Source organism: Eurytemora carolleeae, unplaced genomic scaffold, assembly GCF_000591075.1.
Source record: "Eurytemora carolleeae unplaced genomic scaffold, Eaff_2.0 scaffold1489, whole genome shotgun sequence".
NCBI classification, from domain to species: Eukaryota; Metazoa; Arthropoda; class Copepoda; order Calanoida; family Temoridae; genus Eurytemora; species Eurytemora carolleeae.
The window spans coordinates 1-21,050 of record NW_019397793.1 but is presented as its reverse complement, the minus strand read 5'-3'; the positions used below and the strand labels follow the sequence as shown (position 1 = coordinate 21,050).

Genomic DNA, 21,050 nt, shown 5'->3' with positions numbered 1-21,050 from the left:
AATTACAGTTAAAAAAGACTTTCTTTAGAGCATTATACAAGGTGTATTTAGGAGCAAGGCTTCTCAAGTTAGTGATTAATTAGCGCAATACATTTAAACTGGACTTTAGACTCACGGAATGAATACTCGGATTGTTGAGATCTGTTCGTGTTTAATCATCATCCTGGTCCATGGGTCCGGAGGTATCTCTTGGTTTGGGTCCACCGGCACGTTTCGCCATAATAATCTGGTCCACTCTTAGAACAGTGCATGCGGCGCTGGTGGCGTATTTCAAGGCCCATTTCTTGGCAAGAAGGAGGTCAAACACACCGCTCTCAGCACAATCCTAATATTTTAAATATTTTAAAGCCATAAATCAAGATAAGTATATAACAAAATAAAATAGGGAAACAGAAGTCTGCAGACAATTCAAAGAAAACATTTCATGGTCACATCACATCACATCACATCACATCACATCACATCACATCACATCACATCACATCACATCACATCACATCACATCACATCACATCACATCACATCACATCACATCACATCACAAATCATGGAAGGTTAGGAATTGCTTAAACACTAGACAATGCATTTCCTTCCCAATATTATCTTTCTTATTACATGTTTATACACGGCTATTTTTAAGAAATGCGAAAGCCGGAAACACACTTTTCTCGTCTGTTAAATGTGCCATCATTTTATGTCCAATCTATGAGAGGTTCTACCTACAATATTGTTATGAATAATATGTCCCAAAACCGAAAAAAAATATTGAATTCAATAATAACATACCTTGACATCTCCGCTCTCTCCTTCGATGTCGAACCCGACATTTTTCTTTCCCTCGCTGTGAGCTGCGTAGAGTTTACTGATTACTTCTTTAGGTTTAACTCCGCTGTTCTCTGCCAGGACTCGGGGAATAACTTCAAGAGCTTGAGCAAACCTTTACAGATACTTATTGGACAAAAATATCATATAACTTTTAAATAATATCGTTCAAAAAGATACAATTTTTTTATATTGTTAATCTTTTTACATATGTATTTATAATTTTATTTATAATAAAATTGATAAGAACAATGAATATGACGATTTCTTGAATTTTTTCATTTTTTTTGATAATCAATTCAGCTAATCTAAGGTTTAGTAAGAAATCTTTGAAAGTAAGGTAAATAAACTGAGCTTAAAACTTTAGAATGGTAGGTATCAAGATTAATGCTTAACTCCTAATTTTACTAAACCCAAAATGTATATTAAAATGCATTCGATATCCAAGAAAGAAGTTAAATTAAACCAATCAGGGTGTTATGTTATGTTGTACACTTTAACTTTTGAAAAACCGATTTTGATTTCTGGTGTTGATGGGGTCATATCTATTGAACTAAACATCGATTAAAAGAACGTAAGTTTTGGATTAATGTTTAATGTTTATTAAGAATAACGTTGAAAATGACACTAAAATATGTTTTTTTTTAATAAGTTTATATTTACAAGATTAAATTTATATTTGTTAAAATGCTATAAAAGCCGGCTTGTGAACAACTAACTTTAATTCAATCAGATATTAGTCCAATCGATATAGCATTGTATCTGTAATTGTTATAAAACGTAACTTTTATACGTTAAAATATCCAAACAAGAGGATTAAGAAGAAAATCAAAAGTGTGTACATTGGATAATTAGATTAAGCGATCGTGATTAAGGATATCTCATTCTAAAGTTTTCAGCTCTGATTACTATTATCAAAATCTATTTTTTTTAATACTCAATTCAGACTATGAAGTATATTAATTAGTTTTAAGTATCACCTTCAGCTAGCAAAAATTTTGGACTCTGAAAATCAGGGTTTAAGCCGAGTTAGAAGTTCTTGTATTTAAAAAAAATCCCTATGGTTTGTGACAAAAACTTAATTATGCTGCAAGTACGGTTCCAACAAGATATTTTCAACTATAAACGTTGATTAAAAATGGAGTTCAACTTACTTTCCAATACTGTACTGTTCAAGTCCAGGATGGGTTTCTCCCCAAGCAGCCAGCTGTTGAGCTAGTTCTATCTCAGTAGCTCCTCCACCAGCAGTTAATCTTCCATCCTGGAACATGTTACCATCAGCATATCGTCGACAAGATTAAACATGTCTAGATGATCTTTCCCAACTTGTGCCCAAAATTAAAAACTGTTGAAGGAGCTAACATTAATAATTGTTTAAGAAATATGGAAATAATTATTAGATAAATACAGCTTCAATCTTCATCTCGGATTTAATAGAATTCCCTTCCCTTTACAAGTTTGACCTGTAAATATTTCTTCACTATCCTTCCCGGGATGTTTTGTAGGTAAAACTGGTCTTAGAGACCATTAGCACTGGAATAGGGTAAGGTAGTCATACAATTATAGTGATTCTAGCTTCTGTACCTTGCCTACGTCATAACCAGGTGTGATGCCTGGAGAGAACTCGTACCTGCAGCGAACTCTGGTTATGCTACGCGGCAAAGCGCAAGATTCTTTAAACATAAACAAACACTTGGATTCATGGAACTGATTTGTTTCAGTTCTAATATCGGGATTTTAGACCCCCCCCTGCCCTATTATGCTTGCACACGCAATTTCAACTTTTCTATTTTTTCTTGTTTGTTTACATTTCAAGAAACTTGCGCTTTGCCGCGTGCATAACCAGAGTTCGCTGCAGGTACGAGTTCTCTGCAGGCATGACACCGGTACAGGACACAGAGGCTAGGGCACTGGTCCTAGAATTGTCTTGGGATAAGATCTGTTGTAGGCGAGTATACGCATGATTGTGATTGGCATTTCTTTGGCGCACTGGGAATTCTCCACCAATAGTTTAATTCAGTGACGTCAGACACGTACAGATCTTCCACGTACCGTATCGACCTTTCATTCGTGCGCGAGCCTCGTTGCGATACCCAATTCCAGTACCCATGTTAGAGACCCTTGATGGTAAAAAACAATTACCAAAATTTCCCTTTAGTTTAAAGTAATATTTTCAACTTACTTTACACAATCCCTTGAAGACGTTAACTCCATCATCGATAGCTCTCTCAATATCATCCATATAATTGTCTGTAGAGCCTCGGACAACAACTGTTACAACTCGGGATTCTTTAGTTCCAACCCTAAATATAAAAAAAATAAAAAAATTTCGTTTATACTTTCGCACCCCATTGTTTTTTCTAAATAGCTATTATCTCTCATAGATAACTTATTAAAAGCATATTTCATGATAAACTAACCTATTATCACTCATAAATAACTTATTAAAAGCATAATTCATGATAAACTAACCTATTACCACTCATGAATAACTTATTAAAAGCATAATTCATGATAAACTAACCTATTATCTTTCATAAATAACCTTTTATCACTCATAATAACTTTTTAACAGCATAATTCATGATAAACTAACCTATTATCTTTCATAAATAACCTTTTATCACTCATAATAACTTTTTAACAGCATAATTCATGATAAACTAACCTGAAGACAACAATCTCAGTATCTCCAAGTTCATCGATCTGAACAGACTCTGCCATACCTAGTTCCTCAGCAGTAGGGGCAGTCATCCTTGGTAGAGCAGTTGCTCCTAAGCATTTATTAACATGTAAAATAACTTATAACTTGAAAGGTGTTATCTTAATTTTTTACCCGGTAATTTAAACAATACCCGACGAAAAATTGATAAAAGTATTATTGTTATAATATTAAAAGAAAAACCGTGGAATAATTTTGATTATTCACCGAAAAATTGATAAAAGTGACGTTAATTTTATTGTTAGTTTTGAAAAATGTGAGTTTTACCTGTAGCTCTTGCGAGTCTTCTGATATCCCACTTGGACATAAGTCTAACAGCCATCATTCCGTATTTGTTAATGTAATGCATAGCCATATCTCCAATCTTGCCTCCGGAGACAATAACTCCGACACCGGCGTCAGCGATGGCCTTGATCTGGTTCTCCAGCTGTGACTCCTCCCCCCTGCTAAAGTTGGTGAGCTCCTCAGCGGTCTTGATCAGAACAGTTCCCTTGGTCTCGGTCTGTAGAGCGTCTACGGGGCAAGTGTAAACAGCAACCTAGAGATTTTATCATTCTTAAGCGTTCTTGTTTTTGGATGTAAATTTATTTACAAAAGTGACAGTGATACATACTTTGCAATTCTCTTTTTTGGTAACTGTAGATTCTACGACTCTTCTGAAAACCATTCCCTGTACGACTGTTGAGCTAAGGAGACCTCCTCCAACAATCTTGCAGATTCTTACATTGTCCACATTGAAGGTCGTCTTCTCAGGGAGTATAGAGATACAAGCCTAAACAATAATAGTACAGCATGATTTCCCCATAAGATTGCAAATAATTTTATTACAAATACTGAAAATTTAGGACATTTGAAAGTAAAATAGGAAAAAAGAATTTGACTTTTTTACAGTCTAACAACGTATTAGTTGGTACAGAAACAAAATATAAAAATAATAAGCGAAGTTGCATATTGCACATACAAGATATTCAACATTCGTTGCTTTCGATTGAATTATTGAATTTTTCATTTTTTCCTCGCCAATTTAATTAGTGCAAGTAATTATTAGTGTAATTTATAAAACAGTGCACTTAAATCCTACCTTTGTGATAAGATCTGCCAAATAGTCTTCGCTTCCGTACTGTTTGGACATAACTGCAGATCTAGACAAAGTATTGAGTGAGTAAAACTTTCACAATTGCACTTAATTTGATGCTAAATACGTAGTTTAAAGGACACCGGCACTACTTCAACGAGCTTTTAGTTCGAAAATATGTTATGATTATGATAATCTGTTTATAGTCCACATTCATTTTATTATAATAATTTGTAATTCCAAGATTAGACTAAAAAAATATTTATTTTGTTAAAATTGAACATTCCGAAAAATCAACGGCCGCAGAATTTCTTCTGGAATTTTATCAATCCTCATGCATCTATTTATCAATCTCTAATTACTTAACATTTGAGTTTGTCATTAAAACATGTTTAAGAAAACAAAATATTACACGCACCTAATAGCCTTCTCAACCTCCTTGTGGTCCTTGGTATTCTTAACCTCGGCACAAGCCAGGGTCTCCAGAACCTCCAGAGCTTTCTCTAGAGCTCTCTCATATCCATCAGCAACCTCGGTGGGTTTCAAACCCATCCTTCAAATAATATAATTATTTATTTGGACATTCTTTAATTTTTAAGAATAGGGGGGGGAGGGGGTAGGACAAAGCTGAGAAAGATGTGAAAATACCAGACACATTTTTTCACTTTAAAAAAAATAAATTTAGTTTTTGAATTATTTTTGCAGTTTCTTAAAGGTCGTTCATTCAATATAAATAATATACTGGCTTTTTGGGCCGAGATTGGTAACACTTGATGTTGCGGCTTTTCTACATAGACTCTTGGCTGTATAAATTTTTGATAAGGCAAGAAAGCTTTTTATGAATAAAAGCATAGAAGAAAAATCGTTGCTTTAAAATTTGAGTATTTAAAAAAAATTTACTATTAATAACAATCGTTAACTGACCTTATCAGATCTTCTGACTCCTTTAAGAGTTGACCGGCCAAAATAATGACAAAGTTTGTGGCATCTCCGACCTCGTTCTCCTGCATCTGGGAACCGAGGATAACCATCTTGGCGGCGGGGTGCTCAACCTCCAATTCCCTGCAAAAGTTAAAAAATTATTACTGGAGAAAAAATACATGAATCAAGCATTAAAATATCAATTGTGGAACTACTGTTCTAAACCTTTACGTCAACTTTAAGTCCGAGGGATCCCCCCCCCCCCCTCCCTTGTTGATGCAGAGTTTTATCCCCACTTCGGTAGTATTTCATTTTAAACGTATGAAACAATAATTTTAGCCTGAAGAGTGAAGGGACATGTAAATTAATTATTCAGTGCTTAGGATCCGGATCCGTTGAACCCGCAAGATTTTGGCTTCCTGGATCCGGATCCAAGGAGTAAAATGTCAACCAAAAACTGAAAAAAATAACTTTTTTACAAGTTTAACCCAAATCTGAACTTTGAAAAAGTGAGATTATAAAAATTTCCTCATTTTTTGAACTGTTCATCAAGTTTTAAGAGAAAAATAGGCGGAAAAAAATAAACAAAATTTGAAAATTTTTTTTGTTAAAAAAATTAGTATATCTTTAAGAAATGACCTGGATCCGGATCCGGATTTGGATCCGGATCCTTTTTCTCCAGTGCAGATTCAGGATCCGGATCCGCATCAAAATTAAATGGATACTAAGCACTGATTAATTTTAGGGTAAAAAGTGCGATAAAAACAGAACCAAAATATAAAAAGTGATGAGGGGGGGGGAAGGGGGGGGGGGTGATATTAAATAACAAGTTTTATTTCTATATTTTTTTTTAATTATAATATAATAACTGTGACCATTTGCCCACGATGGAAACACGGTTCACTGATCAAACCTGATAATTGTGGCAGCATCGTTTGTGACAAACAACTTCTCCAGATGATTGATCACCATCTTATTCATCCCGTTGGGTCCATAACAGGTCTGCACTGTTTCTGCAAATTCCTTGCAAGCGCCAATATTTCTAAAACACAAATAAACATCATAAAATACAAAAATCATTAACCCTATTTTTGTCTAATATAGATGGGGTTGAGTGGGTAGGGGCTCTAGAAATGGATTGGAGAAAGCAGGTTTTTGCTTAAAATGACAAATGAAGATACTGTTTTTAGTTTTTTAAATTAATCTAGATAATACTTGAGTATATAATTGTTACTATGAATAAAGGGGCTCTGTCCTAGTATACGATTTTTGGAATCGTAGATAAACATTATACAGGGTTACCCATAAAGGCTGAGCCTGTAAAGACGACCTGAAACTCGAGATATGATAATCCAAGATGAAAACAAGATTTAAATTCAAAGCAATTGTAATTCTGTGGGAAAAGAGGGTATCCTAAGGTCTCTGAAGATCTAAAAATCTATCTCTAGAAAATTACCAACGATTTCAGTCCACTGCCATGATTATATTTACTTTAAAGCTTATTTAAAGGCAAAGCAAGAAAAATGATGACAGTTGGGTAATTTTATAAAGAACGATTTTTGGACCCCCCGCTTCCTCTCCCCCTCCTATCAATTTTGTACATGGATTTCATATGTAACACATAGTTATAATGATCATGTCGCCGCAGCGCCCGGCCACATAGCCTGTCCTAGCCGCGGCGTTCAGTCCACTAGCCTGTCCTAACCGTAGCGCTCTTTGCCTAATCTAACCCTAAAATAATGAAGAAAAAAACAATACTAACTTTGCTGAAAATAAGTGGTCATGTGCAAAATTTATAAGAGGGGGTGGGGTCCAAGAATCGTATACTAGGACGGACCCAACAGTTGCAGAGAACCACGAATTATGAGGACACAGACAATATATATTCCATACAGTCGTCTTTCCAGTCTCATCCTTAATGCGTAATACTGTATCTTTGTGTACAACGAACCTTATCACAGCTTCTTCCAGTCCAGAGAAGAACCTGGCTCCATCCTTCATCATGGAGGAGAAACCAGGAGCGCGGGGTACGTGCATAGCCATTGTCCAGTTCTTTGTATATTCTATAGAAAAAACCTAGTTATCACAAAGCTGAACGAAAACTCCCATTGAATTCTTTGAATCATGCCGAAGAATGTATGATCAAGATATTCAGATATTTTTCATTAAAATCACAACACACACATTCAGCAATTTCAGCTATTATAGTATATAAGATTATTTAACAAAGAAAATAAATAATTCATTAAATTGTTAAATCAATAATTGTAAAAATTTCTGAAAATAAAATAAATAGCCGGTGTTCCGAATATCTGGATGTTTCCAGCACGTTCCATGGAGGGTGGAATGCAACAATGACTAATAAGAACATATCAGCAGACATTATTCGTATAAGGTTTGAAATATTGGAATCGGAATCCGACTTCTAACTACTTTTTGAACCTTTGTCTGATGAGTCTGATCAAGGATGAATTGATATATTCCTATTTCTGTATAGACTACTCTTTAAACCTTTGTCTGATCGAGGATGTATTGATATATTCCTATTTCTTTATAGACTTCTCTTTAAACCTTTGTCTGATTAAAGATGAATTAATATATTCTTATTCCTCTAGACTATAACTCTTTAAACCTTTGTCTGATCATAGAAGTATTGATATATTCTTATTTCTCTATAGACTACTCTTTAAACCTTTGTCTGATCAAAGATGAATTAATATATTCTTGTTCCTCTAGACTATAACTCTTTAAACCTTTGTCTGATCAAGGATGTATTGATATATTCCTATTTCTCTATAATCTACTCTTTAAACCTTGTCTGATCAAGGATGAATTGAGGTATTTTTATTTCTCTATAGACTACTCTTTAAACCTTTGTCTGATCATAGAAGTATTGATATATTCTTATTTCTCTATAGACTACTATTTAAACCTTTGTCTGATCAAGGATGTATTGATATATTCTTATATCTCTATAGGCTACTTTTTTAACCTTTGACTGATCAAGGATGAATTAATATATTCTTATTCCTCTATAGACTACTCTTTAAACCTTTGTCTGATCAAGGATGTATTGATATATTCTTATTTCTCTTTAAACCTTTGTCTACTCAAGGATGAATTGAGGTATTCTTATTTTTTAGACTACTCTTTAAACCTTTGTCTGATCAAGGATGAATTGAGGTATTCTTATTTCTCTATAGGCTACTCTTTAAACCTTTGTCTGATCAAGGATGAATTGATTTATTATGTGAACAGACACTTCGAAAGATGCTTAAACTCTGAAATTCTTCTGAACTTAGGTCGGGTTTGGTCTCCCTCCCCCTGTACATCCTTGGAATCATCTCTGGATTGTTTAGCAGACTGACCCATCCAACATTTCAGAACAAAACCCTTCAGCTGAAAACTGAAATTTTTCCATTCATATTTATCCTTTAAACTTTGTTTTACAGGATCTTATATTTTGATTTTGGTTTCAAAAATAACTCTAAAATTAATACCTAAAATGGCCATCCTAGAATATCTCTGGAAAAAAATAAACGAAATAAATTAACAATTTGATCCTGTTGAACAATAATTTTCCTTGTGCATGTTGGTTTTTTTTCACAAAAATACAAAATAGTGAAAATAAAAAATAATTTTGAACTATTAAAAAAAATATTATAAACTTCCTAAATAGTACAAAAAACTGTGCTCTATTTTAAAACTTTGAGAGGGCGGACTGGCCTACCTTTTAAACCTTTGGCTGATCAAGGATAAATAGAGATATCCTCATTTTTAACGTTCAAATCATCGACTTTATTCAATTATGGTTTTTATGCTGCTAAGACGATTGAATGAAGTTTCTAATTATTACTCCGATTAAGGTTCAAAGGGTACAATGTGAAATGGAGGGTGACATAAAATTACAAATAATTACTAAAAAATGATTTATTACACCAAACAATGCATTCATTCGAAATCACAGATATTTCACGGAGTTGGGCAAAACGTAGTGTATAAGTATATTTATATTTAGATTTGATTCTTGATCAGTGCATCAGGGACAAAGAAAGGACTAGAGGCTTAGTTAAACTTGCAGTTGGAGAAATCCATCTCTGGATGCTGAGCCATGAATGCTTTGAGAGTATCTTGCTTCTTCTGTTCATCACTTGTAGGTTTACCCATCTCCTAAACAATAATAAATAATTTCCATCAGGTAAAAATACTTAAAGTTACAGAGTGTCTCAATAAACAAGGGATTTCAGAGACGACTTGAAAATCGTTTTTGATTTCCGATAGCTGAAAAAAGACACGAGTTGTCAAATAAAGACTCAACGTCTTCTGAGCTTTTGTAAACTTGCTCTTGTCTTCTTTGCATTTTAAAATTGATGGAGATATTAAACATTTTAAAGATTTCGTTGTGATTTAATAAAATTTTGACAGATATCCTAATATCTCCCGTCAATTTTGAAGATGCAAATATAATAGACTAAATTTTGGAATTTGGAGCTGTTTTGATTATTAACTGTCTTAACTGGAATTATAAAAAAATAGTGTTCACGTAGTAATACCACGCGAAATGCAGACAATATAGAAGTAGTCACTTAAGTCCCCTGTTTGTTTGGACACCCTGTACAAGAAGAGTCATGTCTCTAAACCAAACTAAATAACTGGGTTTTAGAAAACATTAATTTGCGCCAAAGTTCCACCGATGCCAAAAAGCAATATTTTTTATTGTCAACTGCCAATCTGTTAATTGTCTAATTACGGTTATAAACAGTGGTAACCAGAAAACAGTAGAATAGAATGATTGTCGTCTTCACTATTTTTTTTTATTAAAAAATGGGTGTCGTTTCGTTTGCACTAATGATTGATCGGACTAACGTACATTCGCGCTAACGTCTTATTTGAGGGTTAGGTTAGGTTTAGACAATTTCTGGGCCGAGCACTGCGACTTGGACAGGCTAGGAGGCCGAGCGCCGCGGCTAGGACAGCTGCTAGGGGGCCGGGCGCTGGGGCCACAAGTGTTACTGATCAGCTGACTTTAGTGGAAAAGTACGTTAGTTCAATCGGACATTAGTGCAAACGATATAGCATCAAAAACTGTCGGGAAAATTAAGTTCTTAAAACATAACTCAGGATAAGAATGAAGAAAAAAGACGAAAATCCTTCCACTGAGTTCTAGCTAAGACTGTATACAATATTTTCCAGGCTGTAGGGGGGGGGGGGTTGTTTCAATTATACCCTAGAAGGAAACCTTACCTTCTCTAAGTTAATTAGTACACATTTTTTATCCTCTAGAACCCAGGCACTCTCCTCCCTCTTGATCTCCTTGAGAAGATCTCCATCAATTATAAACGGTTTCCCGCGTATTCCAACCTTCAGATGCTTCTTCTCTATTTCTATAATTAAATCCTTCGCCTGAAAATAAAATAAAATAACCGTATTGTTAACATGGTTTTAAACGACTCATGACTTAAGTGCGATCAACCAATAGAATGCCTGTGTTTCTCTATTTTAATATCAAAAACTTGTAGCCAACACTCGTAGATTTGGTCCTTATACATTTTTTCTTAATGGATTAATCTCAGGAATTAAAAAGACAATTTTTAATTTTACTGAAATTCATTGTTAAGGGACGAAATATACTCCTACCCTATATGCTCCTCCTAGAGGTATTCTCAGCTCAATTTCTTCCAAAGTTTGTCCCCAATTGTAATCTGTCAGATCAGCTCCGTTCCGTGAGTTCGGTTTCAATTTTCCCTTATCTTCATCCTCCTCCTCTTCATCCTTCTTTTTACTATCTCCGTTCTCTTTGGGTTTCTCGGCTTCAGGTTTAGCCTTTTTCAACTTTTCTTCCTCCTCAATTTTCTTAGCTTCATCTTCGGAAACTTCGCAAATTTTTGGTTCCTCACTTTGTTCCTTCTCTTCACGTTCTCTTCGTTCGCGCATTTTTCTATCAGCTTCCTCATTTCTGGCTTTCTTAGCTGCTGCTTCTTTGCGCGCTGACTCTCCATGTTTTCTATACTTCTCCATGACTAACTTCTCTGCCTTCTCCTCCATCCCACTAGTGTAGAAGTCGGTCTTTCTGGCGAGGAAACTAAAGATTACGTCCAACATCTCCTGAACCCCGCCTTCACACTCCTGGGCCATTCCCAGGAGAAGACCGTCAAACTTATCCGTAGGAGCAGACGGCATATTATCTGAAAATGAAAATTGTGTTGAAAATGAAATATTTGTACAGGATAAAAAAAAACTTAATTATTCCTCATCGGAAAAAACGACAAAAATACGAGGATATGATTTGCAAACAATAACAAGCCTTCACTAGGCAATCAATAATAGACAATGGATTTCTTCGTGAGATGATCAGATACATGTTGAGGTAAGACGGGATCTATGTTGCCCTGCTGGCCTGTCTTCTCAGCAGGATATAGATCTTCTCCTTGATCCACTCCTTGTTGTACGGAGCGTAGGTGTTGGTGGATTTCTGATAGACCAGGCAAGATAAATCAGCCAACTGAAAATAAAAGTTGGATTTTAATTCCTGAATACATTTTTAATGGGATTCATCTAAAGTTAACAAGTTAAATCAATACTAATGAAGTAAAACATACATTTATGTAAAAAAATAATGAATCAATAAAGAACTTAAGCAAATTAACTTTTCCAAGAGACTCTGTTGATAATAAAAATAAACCTGGTCGATGTTAGGTAAATAGAAACGTTAGATATATAGGGGAAAAAATATATAAACCCGGTCGATGGATTCGAGAAGTGGACATACATAGCAAGTAATGCTGGGCATATATCGGAATAAAAAATAAACCTGGTCGATGAACTCGAATAGCTGGGATATATCGTAAGCAATACTGTAAATATCGGAATAAAAAATAAACCTGGTCGATGAACTCGAATAGCTGAGATATATCGTAAGTAATGCTGGGAATATCGGAATAAAAAATAAACCTGGTCGATGAACTCGAATAGCTGGGATATATCGTAAGCAATACTGTAAATATCGGAATAAAAAATAAACCTGGTCGATGAACTCGAATAGCTGAGATATATCGTAAGTAATGCTGGGAATATCGGAATAAAAAATAAACCAGGTCGATGAACTCGAATAGCTGGGATATATCGTAAGCAATACTGGAAATATCGGAATAAAAAATAAACCTGGTCGATGAACTCGAATAGCTGAGATATATCGTAAGTAATGCTGGGAATATCGGAATGCTTCCTCTTGAGATGCTCTTCGTATATCTTGCAAACTCCCTACAAATAACACAATCATTGTTTAAAGAAATAATGATTGTATTCTTCTTCAATACAGAGGTCACCACAACAAATAAGTTCTTGATATCTTGAGAATTTTGAGAGAAAACTAGGTCAACCCACACTTGTTCGCCTAATACCTACTCTATACGCTATATTTCATTCATTTCAAATCTAGCTTCAAAGCTATGTGTTCTTATTTGGGAAATGATAAATTGGTGCAATTATAAATAACTCATTTTATTTTATGCGACCGGGAGATTATTCAATTTCCCCAAAACTTCAGATTAGACCAATTAGCTAATCTCCCGAATGAAAAAGTTTAACTCAATCTGCACATTTAAAAGTTTCTAACTAATTTATAACAATAATTACAATATCTGAAAGGAAATGCGAAATGGAACCCCAAGACGGCCCTAAGGATGAAGCGCATCTACATGCGGCCTGGAATCCATCCGGGTTAACACACTATTTAACGCCCGTGTATTTGCGTTAAATGGCTAGCAGCCGAAATGGCCAGTTGTGTATCCAGCTACTAACTATATATGGTTTATTTGATAATAATACTTTGCTAATAATAACCTCCATGCACTCGTTGACGGACTCGTAGTCTGTGTAGGTTCTAGACTCTGGCTTAGAGGCAGGTTGAACCAACAAGATTGTGTGCGACATTCTTTCTGAAAATACAACAAATCTAATTTATCCAAACTTAACAAAAATGCACGCTTGACGTGTGCAAAAGAAAATTTTATACTGTTATCTTAAAACAACTAAGAATGTGAAGCTAAGTTAAATACAACGTGTAACATGGGACTTATTTAATGCATTATTAACAGTAAGATCTTTACAATTATCGGTATAATCAATCGGCGATCTTTAAGTTTGGTACGGTAGCATGACAAAAAAAATGCTGAGCAAATGATAAATATTTAGATATTTAATTACATCGCTTTCACTAATTATTATTTTTTTTTGTCTCGATTCTTGATATTTTTCAGATTTTTCCCACTGAATGAAAAGTATGATGGTTCAAGTGCTGGGCTACGTCCTAGTTCTCCTAGTTCACTTGCTAGCCTGAGTGGAGATAATTGAACCTCCTGGTTCACTTAGAAGCCTGAGTCCGGAGAAGGATTAATCTCCTGGTTCACTTAGAAGCATGAGTCCAGAGAAGGATTAATCTCCTGGTTCACTTAGAAGATTGAGTCCGGAGAAGGATTAATCTTCTGGTTCAATTACTAGCATGAGTCCGAAGGATGAATCTCCTAGTTCACTTGCTAGCCTGAGTCCGGAGAAGCATGAATATTTTCTCTTTTATCCACTCCTTGTTGTAGGGGATATAGGTGTTGGTTGATTTCTCGTAGACCAGACAGGACAGGTCGGCTAACTAAAACAATATTTTCTTTAAAATAAAATGTGAACAACATTTTATCTCCTCTTAAAGATAAAATAAATCCAAAAAAGTGAAAAGTCGAAACTTGATGGAAGATTTACTTATAATTTACTACGATTTGTAAAGGAAAATGTAAATGCTAAAAACAGAATAAATATACAGAAGAGAAGTTTCTTTAAGCTTTTTAAAAAACTCATTATTTAACAAAAATCAATTTTCTCGAAAAATCATGAATGAATTTTGATCGTCAATTAAAACACGAAGAACCTAATTATTATTTAGAATGCAGAAAATAAGTTAAACTAACTTCATTTTCACGAGATTTTTGCAAATTTTCATGCAAAATTTGCTAAAATGAGTCAAAAAAGGTGTATTTCCAGGCTAAAAATCCGTCAAATTTAACTAAAAATCCGTACAATCCGTACATTTTGGGCACACTACATGATTTATGAGGGAGAAACATTATGTTCGGAGCGGTGGAGATGATTTTTCAAGAAAATATATTCCCCAGACTAGCATGACATTCTAAGAAAGTGATTGCTAAGGATCCTTTAAACCCTACAAAATTTAGGCAATTAAAATGAGCTTACCTCGTCTACAAATGAGAATAGTTGAGATATATCGTATGTGATGCTGGGAATATTTGGATTATTTCTCTTCAAGTGCTCCTCGTATATCTTGCAAACACCCTACAATACCATTTATCAAAACTTTAATAGGAATATGTAACAAGATTGAAAGAAAAGATAGATAATACCAGGACAAGAATAATTAATCGATTGCGTTTGAAAATTTCTTGATATTTTTATGGATTTTAAAAATGAAAATCAAATTTGAGCAAACCTCCAGACATTCACTGATCGTCTCGAAGTCTGTGTACGTCCTCGTGTCCAGCTTGACCCCCGGCTGCACCAACAGGATTGTGTGGGACATCCTTGATCTAGATATATTAACAGCTACATGTACATGTATATAATTAACCTAGTTGTACAACATGACACATTAATTTAACTTCTCTCCGCTGTACAATTGCATGCACAATGTACATCAATTCATGAACCTGATGGGTATCAGTACATTATTATGTACTGTACCGCAATTGCTCAACTTGATGTACATCAGTACATTTGAAGAAAATAAATTTTACAAAATACAATATTAATTTAACAAGTTGTCTTAATATTTTGTTTTAAAAGCTTTAGACAACTTGTCGAGATTACGAACATATTATAACAACAAAAAGGATTTACATTTCAGCATGCCTACAAATTTATTTTCTTTTTGAAATTTTTTTTTAAAAAACGGGAGTTACTTTTTTTTACAAATAACGTGTTCACGTGTCATTAATCTTCAAAGAAGATAAAAGTATGTGCTCTATACTTTAAAATTTCAAACAGGTTTTTGTAAAGTATTAATAACGTTACATAAAAGGGTGCATGCTTGATTGCATCTCTGTGTGGATGCATAATCGCTGAAAAAATCAGATAAATTTTCTGCTTTAAATCAGGTACTTAAGTATTTAAGATTACAAAACAATCCCATTTCTCAAAAAAAACATAAATTATTAATTGCAAAAATTTTCGGCGAGCGTAAGATAAAGAACTAATCTGATCCGGGATCAGAGGCGGGGGCCGTGAGTGTGCACCCCATCTGTAGTAACAGTCGTCTACCGGTCTTCAACTTTTTCCGGGACCAAACCTTCTTTCCCTTCTTCTTCTTCACGGAGTTGTTGGTCGGACTGGGGTTAGTTTCATACTCAACATCCAACATTGCCTAAACATACAAATATTGACAGTTGTATCCCACATTTTATTTAGGTGGCGCACCAGATAATGTTACCAGATTCATTTCATTTTTTTTGCGGATTTGGATCCTGGATCCGGTGGCATGTTAAAAAGTGTCCGGGCGTGTGATATTGCCCGAGGTACAGTCTTAAACATCAAATTTCAAAATATTTAAATATATTCAATACATTCTTTTGATCATTACGACTAATTAATGTAATGTATTACAATAGATAGATGCAAAGATATACTTTTTTAATTCTTTGAAAAGAAGACGACATTCAAGACGAAATATCGTTTATTTAAATCTGTTCTAGTATTTCTACAATAAAAAACTATTTTAGATTCGTGTTTACGTTCACCAGGTGTTTATCAAGATGTTTCTCAATGCATCCATAATTTGATATTGTGAATATTGTGGGGAAAGTGTTTAATTACTAATCAAGCATTATCTCACGCCCGAACTCTTTTTAACGTCACATCAATGTAACAAATGAACCTGGTTTCCAATTAATCTAATATGTCAAGAAAACGTCAAGAAATATTCTCACTGTAAACAAGGAGAGCTCAAGAATAACTAATATCAATCAAGACTCTAAATTTCAGACTATTTTTAAAACCAGATTCCAAGGACAGAGCCAAGGTTGTATAATTAGGTTGCTTACTCTCGATGCGCTTCAATGTTCGGAGAATGTCCTCTACTTAGCATAGATAGATAGAATCCGCATATGACGTCACTGATTTTAGAGGAGAGAGTGACGTCATGTACGGATTCTATCTATCAATTATAATGAGACGACATATTCCGTACATTGTAGCGCATCGAGAGTGAGCAACCTTATTATACAACCTTGAACGGAGAAGAGTGGTGGGACATATTCTGGGAATGTAATAGTAAAGGGACTGTTACCTGTAAACTGTAGTCTCCAGGCCTAGGCAGAAGACGGACAACCTTTCCACCGATCTTCCGGTCTTTCGGTCTTTTCTTGAACTCCCGCTTAAACCTCAGCTTCTCGAAAGAGACAAGGTGACGGGAGTCCATGAGTCCGTTCTCTCTATACTTGATCATCTCCTTGATCCTCAGTTTCAGATCCTTCTCATAGCAGAGGTTCTCCACCAGAGACTTGAACTCCTGACTTGTGTTGAACTGGCAGAATGGTTTCAGAGCATCTGTTATCTCTTGTTTAGGATCAGCTGTTTTCTTCATTTTCAACATGCTCGCCATTTTCAGTGGAGATATCTTTACACCGAAGGGAATTAATGGGTTTTCCTTGAAGTATGTGGATACTAGCTGATAATCACGAGCAACTCGCTTTCTTCGTACCTCCTGTAATACGAGTTTATGAACAGACGTAAAAGAAATAGATTTACTTAAGAAATGAACTGTATTTATCTAAATATTTTACCTCTCTCAGTAATCTTTCATACATATCTACATGAGCCAGTTTGAGGGCGACATCAATATCTTCATCCTCGACGGATTTGACTCCGATTTGGGAAACCAACCCCTCGTTGCTCTTGTCGAAATCCTCGAAATCATCTCGATTCGGCATGTACCCCAGTATTAGCGCTTCCTGCAAGTGAAAACTTAATTGTTTTGGTTGTGGAAGTAAAAAAAAGGGATTAAAGTACATAAAAAAGACCTGAAGCGTAATTTCAAGTGACCTTTCATGCAAACAGTGCACGATTCCTAGATTCATAAGTATTTTAATCTGATAATATCTGTAAGGGTTTCTACAGTAGAAATGCGCAAACCACTTTGGTAGAGAATCAAGATTAAAAACTAATCAATTTAAAATATTAAAACCATGGATATCCAGCTCATCTTGATCATACAAAGCTTTTAATTATGATTGTGATTCGGGCATCGCCATCTTAGCAAGTGAGGTCACTTGAAATTACGCTTCCAGTTTTTGAGAGGAGGGGGGGATCTGACCTGGGGTGCAACATTGATCGGAGGAAGTTTTCCCGTCAGTGTGGGAGAAAGAGGACCTCTGTCAGAGTTCTGAGTGTGATCCGTTGCCATTCCTCTTAGTTCCTCCGACCAGGTGTGGGTTCCGATAGCTCCGTTGATATATCTCTTGATATACCTCTCCTTGACCTGGAACTCATTTTTACTCTCGACATGTCGAGCAATATCCTTCCAGTTCCCGTAACCAAACATCTCAACAGCGTCCAGGAGAAGATGATCCTCCCGGACATTCCACTCATCCAGCTCAACCTCCTGCACCAGGCTTGCTCTAGATATTCACAACAATTGAAGAAAATCTTTCAAATGCTTAGGCTTCAGATCATGGATCCAATTTACCGGGATGGATTTAATCCTCAGCGAGTTTAAAATATTTTTTGGGAAAATGTATTTTACCCAACTTTCTTTTGAAAATGATTTCTTGCTCCGAGATGATTGGAATGTTTATAATAAAAATAAATAAAAGAACTTTTTGCCCAAATTCCTATTTTATTCCCCAAAGCATCGGAATACGAAAACAATATAAAAATACAATATTTTTTATAAATTAAACAAAGAGCTTGTTTTTACAGTTTATAAGACCCAAGAATTTGTTTACTACGAGTAATGAGATTCAAGAAAATATTAACTCCGGGCCAAAAAGGTGGATAGGGCAAAAGTACTTCAGGTGTAACTTGTAAGAGATTCAACAAAAAAGGTTTTCCTGCAGGTTTAATATGCGTTTGTCTGGAAAAAATTAATTTTCAATATTTCCAAAAGAAAATCCCATTTAATCCATATCGTATTTAAAGTAAGAAAATGAAGATCTGATTAAATTAATGTTTAACAGACTTTTTAAAAATATTTACCTTCGTCTGACTTTATCCTCGTTACAGGGAGATTTCGGGAATATTGAAAAGTTTCCATTATTGGAGAAATAATATTTATGATTATTCTTGTGTGAACCTAGCAATAAATGAATTAAATAATAAAGACAATAGATTTTGAAAACAACAATTATAGAATAGAACGTCGAACAAAGGTACGCCACTAAAACAGATTTCGTTGATAAATCACATCGTGCGCAACACTTTGGTCCTTATTACGAGAATTTAATTTTAATTTATTTAATATTTAATTCATTCCTATCTCAGCTCCACAAGCAAAACAGTCCGGACAGAGATCAAAGTCTGCACAAACTGCACAACTCACTCTTAAGCCGTTCAACTCGTCCTGAAAACAATTTATATAAAAAATTAGGTCCGTCCTAGTATACGATTTTTAGACCCCCCCCCTCCCCCTCCTATCAATTTTGTACATTTTTGTTAATATTTTTGGGTTAGGTTAAGTTAAGACAATTTCTGGACCAGGCGCTGCGTCAAGGATAGGCTAGGGGGCCGAGCGCCGCTGCTAGGAAAGGCTAGGAGGCCAGGCGCTACGGCCACATGATTAATAATACAAGATGTACAAAATTGATAGGAGGAGGGTGGAGGGGATGTGATCCAAAAATCGTTCTCTAGGAAATTGCCAAAAAACCTGTTTGAAAATTGGATTGTTGCATAACTGTTAATAGGCCATTTCCTATAGGACGCTTTTCGGACACCACCACCCCCCACATCAATTCTGTAAATAGAACTCATATGTTACACATGTTGAAAGTTGGACATGTGGCCGCCTCGGCCCCCTAGCATGTGCAAGCCGCGGCGTTCGGCCCCATGGCATATCCTAGCCACAGAACTTGGCCCAGAAATTGTCTAAGCCTATACCTTGAAAAATAAATCATTAATTTACTTTAAAGTATTGGTTGTAAGTATTTCTGGGGCGAGGGGGGTGGGGTCAAAAAACGTTTTCTATGATAGATTGTGATTTCTTTGAAAATCAGCTGGGCGAGCTCCATTTAATCGAGAAGAGGGGTGGAGTGGGGGGATCAATCATTGGAATTACTAGACTTCCATTAACAGCTGCAATCGTGAGAATATAAAGAGTTGAAAATTAAAAACATAATTACCTGACAGTAGTTGCAGTAGAACTTTGTAAATATCTCCGTTATCCCAGGATTATCAACTTTAGACTTCCCAGGAGCCATGTTACATCTAGAAGAATAAAAACATTATAATTCTAAGGATTAAAGAAAACTTCTTTTGCCAAAAACTTAAAAATTAAGTTAAACAACGGACAAAACACGAAAAAAACTGGCGAATAATAATCAGAATAATATTTAAAATTTAGAGAACGTTATGCCAGAGAAATGAAATCTAAACTTGTGTGTGTTTGATAATTTTAATTCCATTTAGAGGGGTGGAATGCAACTAACCGGGTGGATTGTGTAGAAAACAAGATAAAACCGGTTTGGAATTGCTGCAAGTTTCAGAATTTAATAATAATCCTTGTCTGCTAAAAATAAACTTTTGCTACACATTGTTATATTTTGCAATTATTTGAGGATCTTTAAGAAAAAGGTAACTTGAAACTATGTTAGAGAAGTTTAAAGGTCAACATTTAATAGTTATGACATAAAACTTTATTAATTTAAGATTTAAAATGTTTTAAATGTGATGTTAAATCTTAATAAGTATAAGAAATATCTCCAATTTTCTTTCCACTTTTAAGATCTGAAGGCTTTACAAAATGGGTCGGAAAACACAGAAGAAAACCAAAACAAAACCTGGAATGTCCATGGAAGCATTTGAATCTGAGTTCTCGGATCTCTTTAAAACACTTCCGCCCATCAAGAGAGCAGAACTAACCAAGGTATTTTTCAAGCTAAATTCTAAATATCTTCGTTCAGTCCCGCAATTTATTGAATACTTAACCATGGCTTGGCTTTCCTTGTTAAATTTAATAATTCTCATATTTGATTCATCTAACTGAGCAATAAGCTCATATTTTGTGAATTTCAGGACGTGGCAGAAAAATTAAAATCCGAAATCAAGCATTTTGGTAATCAAAATCTTATACTTGGACTGAACCAATGTGTCTGTCCCAGGGAACGATTTTTTGACCCACCCCAACCAATCAATTTTGTACATGACCACTTCTTTTTCAGCACAATTATTATTATTTATTTTTTATTATTGTTGGGTTAGGTTTGGCTAGGGGACCGAGCGCCGCGGCTAGGACAGTCTAGG

The 21,050-nt window shown here is 35.0% G+C and overlaps 5 protein-coding genes across 5 annotated transcripts; all 5 read right to left on the bottom strand.

Moving 5' to 3' along the window:
- Nucleotides 1-23: 23 nt before the first annotated feature.
- Nucleotides 24-7,701, bottom strand: LOC111715925 (T-complex protein 1 subunit theta). The gene is made up of 12 exons (XM_023491333.1): nt 7,492-7,701; nt 6,454-6,582; nt 5,544-5,681; nt 5,038-5,172; nt 4,626-4,686; nt 4,158-4,316; nt 3,812-4,082; nt 3,491-3,596; nt 3,005-3,125; nt 1,977-2,083; nt 787-937; nt 24-325 (listed from the first exon to the last, which is right to left on the bottom strand). The coding sequence occupies exons 1-12, from the start codon at nt 7,581-7,583 to the stop codon at nt 152-154; spliced, it is 1,644 nt and encodes a 547-aa protein (XP_023347101.1). The 5' UTR covers nt 7,584-7,701; the 3' UTR covers nt 24-151.
- Nucleotides 7,702-9,455: 1,754 nt separating this feature from the next.
- On the bottom strand, nt 9,456-11,730 carry LOC111715918 (nuclear migration protein nudC). The gene is made up of 3 exons (XM_023491325.1): nt 11,178-11,730; nt 10,785-10,943; nt 9,456-9,710 (listed from the first exon to the last, which is right to left on the bottom strand). Exons 1-3 carry the CDS (start codon nt 11,718-11,720, stop codon nt 9,606-9,608), a joined length of 807 nt encoding a protein of 268 aa, XP_023347093.1. The 5' UTR covers nt 11,721-11,730; the 3' UTR covers nt 9,456-9,605.
- On the bottom strand, nt 11,725-13,498 carry LOC111715922 (enhancer of rudimentary homolog). The gene is made up of 3 exons (XM_023491330.1): nt 13,383-13,498; nt 12,702-12,800; nt 11,725-12,042 (listed from the first exon to the last, which is right to left on the bottom strand). Exons 1-3 carry the CDS (start codon nt 13,470-13,472, stop codon nt 11,920-11,922), a joined length of 312 nt encoding a protein of 103 aa, XP_023347098.1. The 5' UTR covers nt 13,473-13,498; the 3' UTR covers nt 11,725-11,919.
- On the bottom strand, nt 13,475-15,140 carry LOC111715923 (enhancer of rudimentary homolog). Its single transcript, XM_023491331.1, has 3 exons — nt 15,034-15,140; nt 14,781-14,879; nt 13,475-14,184 (listed from the first exon to the last, which is right to left on the bottom strand). The coding sequence occupies exons 1-3, from the start codon at nt 15,121-15,123 to the stop codon at nt 14,068-14,070; spliced, it is 306 nt and encodes a 101-aa protein (XP_023347099.1). The 5' UTR covers nt 15,124-15,140; the 3' UTR covers nt 13,475-14,067.
- LOC111715921 (transcriptional adapter 2B) lies at nt 15,130-20,036 on the bottom strand. The gene is made up of 7 exons (XM_023491329.1): nt 19,931-20,036; nt 19,068-19,155; nt 18,792-18,888; nt 17,911-18,214; nt 17,381-17,548; nt 16,885-17,301; nt 15,130-15,963 (listed from the first exon to the last, which is right to left on the bottom strand). The coding sequence occupies exons 1-7, from the start codon at nt 20,006-20,008 to the stop codon at nt 15,793-15,795; spliced, it is 1,323 nt and encodes a 440-aa protein (XP_023347097.1). The 5' UTR covers nt 20,009-20,036; the 3' UTR covers nt 15,130-15,792.
- Between the last annotated feature and the right edge of the window lie 1,014 nt (nt 20,037-21,050).

Excerpts from the sequence above, each read along its gene's own strand:
- LOC111715922 (XM_023491330.1), bottom strand. The coding sequence starts at position 13,472 with ATGTCGCACACAATCTTGTTGGTTCAACCTGCCTCTAAGCCAGAGTCT. Across the intron at positions 12,801-13,382 it reads CCGTCAACGAGTGCATGGAG|GGAGTTTGCAAGATATACGA; the intron begins GTTATTATTAGC and ends TGTTATTTGTAG. Across the intron at positions 12,043-12,701 it reads TATTCGAGTTCATCGACCAG|TTGGCTGATTTATCTTGCCT; the intron begins GTTTATTTTTTA and ends TTTTATTTTCAG.
- LOC111715925 (XM_023491333.1), bottom strand. The coding sequence starts at position 7,583 with ATGGCTATGCACGTACCCCGCGCTCCTGGTTTCTCCTCCATGATGAAG. Across the intron at positions 4,083-4,157 it reads CCAAAAAAGAGAATTGCAAA|GTTGCTGTTTACACTTGCCC; the intron begins GTATGTATCACT and ends TAAAATCTCTAG. Across the intron at positions 3,597-3,811 it reads AAGACTCGCAAGAGCTACAG|GAGCAACTGCTCTACCAAGG; the intron begins GTAAAACTCACA and ends ATAAATGCTTAG.
- LOC111715923 (XM_023491331.1), bottom strand. The coding sequence starts at position 15,123 with ATGTCCCACACAATCCTGTTGGTGCAGCCGGGGGTCAAGCTGGACACG. Across the intron at positions 14,880-15,033 it reads CGATCAGTGAATGTCTGGAG|GGTGTTTGCAAGATATACGA; the intron begins GTTTGCTCAAAT and ends ATGGTATTGTAG. Across the intron at positions 14,185-14,780 it reads TATTCTCATTTGTAGACGAG|TTAGCCGACCTGTCCTGTCT; the intron begins GTAAGCTCATTT and ends ATATTGTTTTAG.
- LOC111715921 (XM_023491329.1), bottom strand. The coding sequence starts at position 20,008 with ATGGCTCCTGGGAAGTCTAAAGTTGATAATCCTGGGATAACGGAGATA. Across the intron at positions 17,549-17,910 it reads CGATCAATGTTGCACCCCAG|GAAGCGCTAATACTGGGGTA; the intron begins GTCAGATCCCCC and ends TTTCACTTGCAG. Across the intron at positions 15,964-16,884 it reads CTGGAGACTACAGTTTACAG|GCAATGTTGGATGTTGAGTA; the intron begins GTAACAGTCCCT and ends TTGTATGTTTAG.
- LOC111715918 (XM_023491325.1), bottom strand. The coding sequence starts at position 11,720 with ATGCCGTCTGCTCCTACGGATAAGTTTGACGGTCTTCTCCTGGGAATG. Across the intron at positions 10,944-11,177 it reads CTCTAGGAGGAGCATATAGG|GCGAAGGATTTAATTATAGA; the intron begins GTAGGAGTATAT and ends TTTTATTTTCAG. Across the intron at positions 9,711-10,784 it reads TACTAATTAACTTAGAGAAG|GAGATGGGTAAACCTACAAG; the intron begins GTAAGGTTTCCT and ends ATTATTGTTTAG.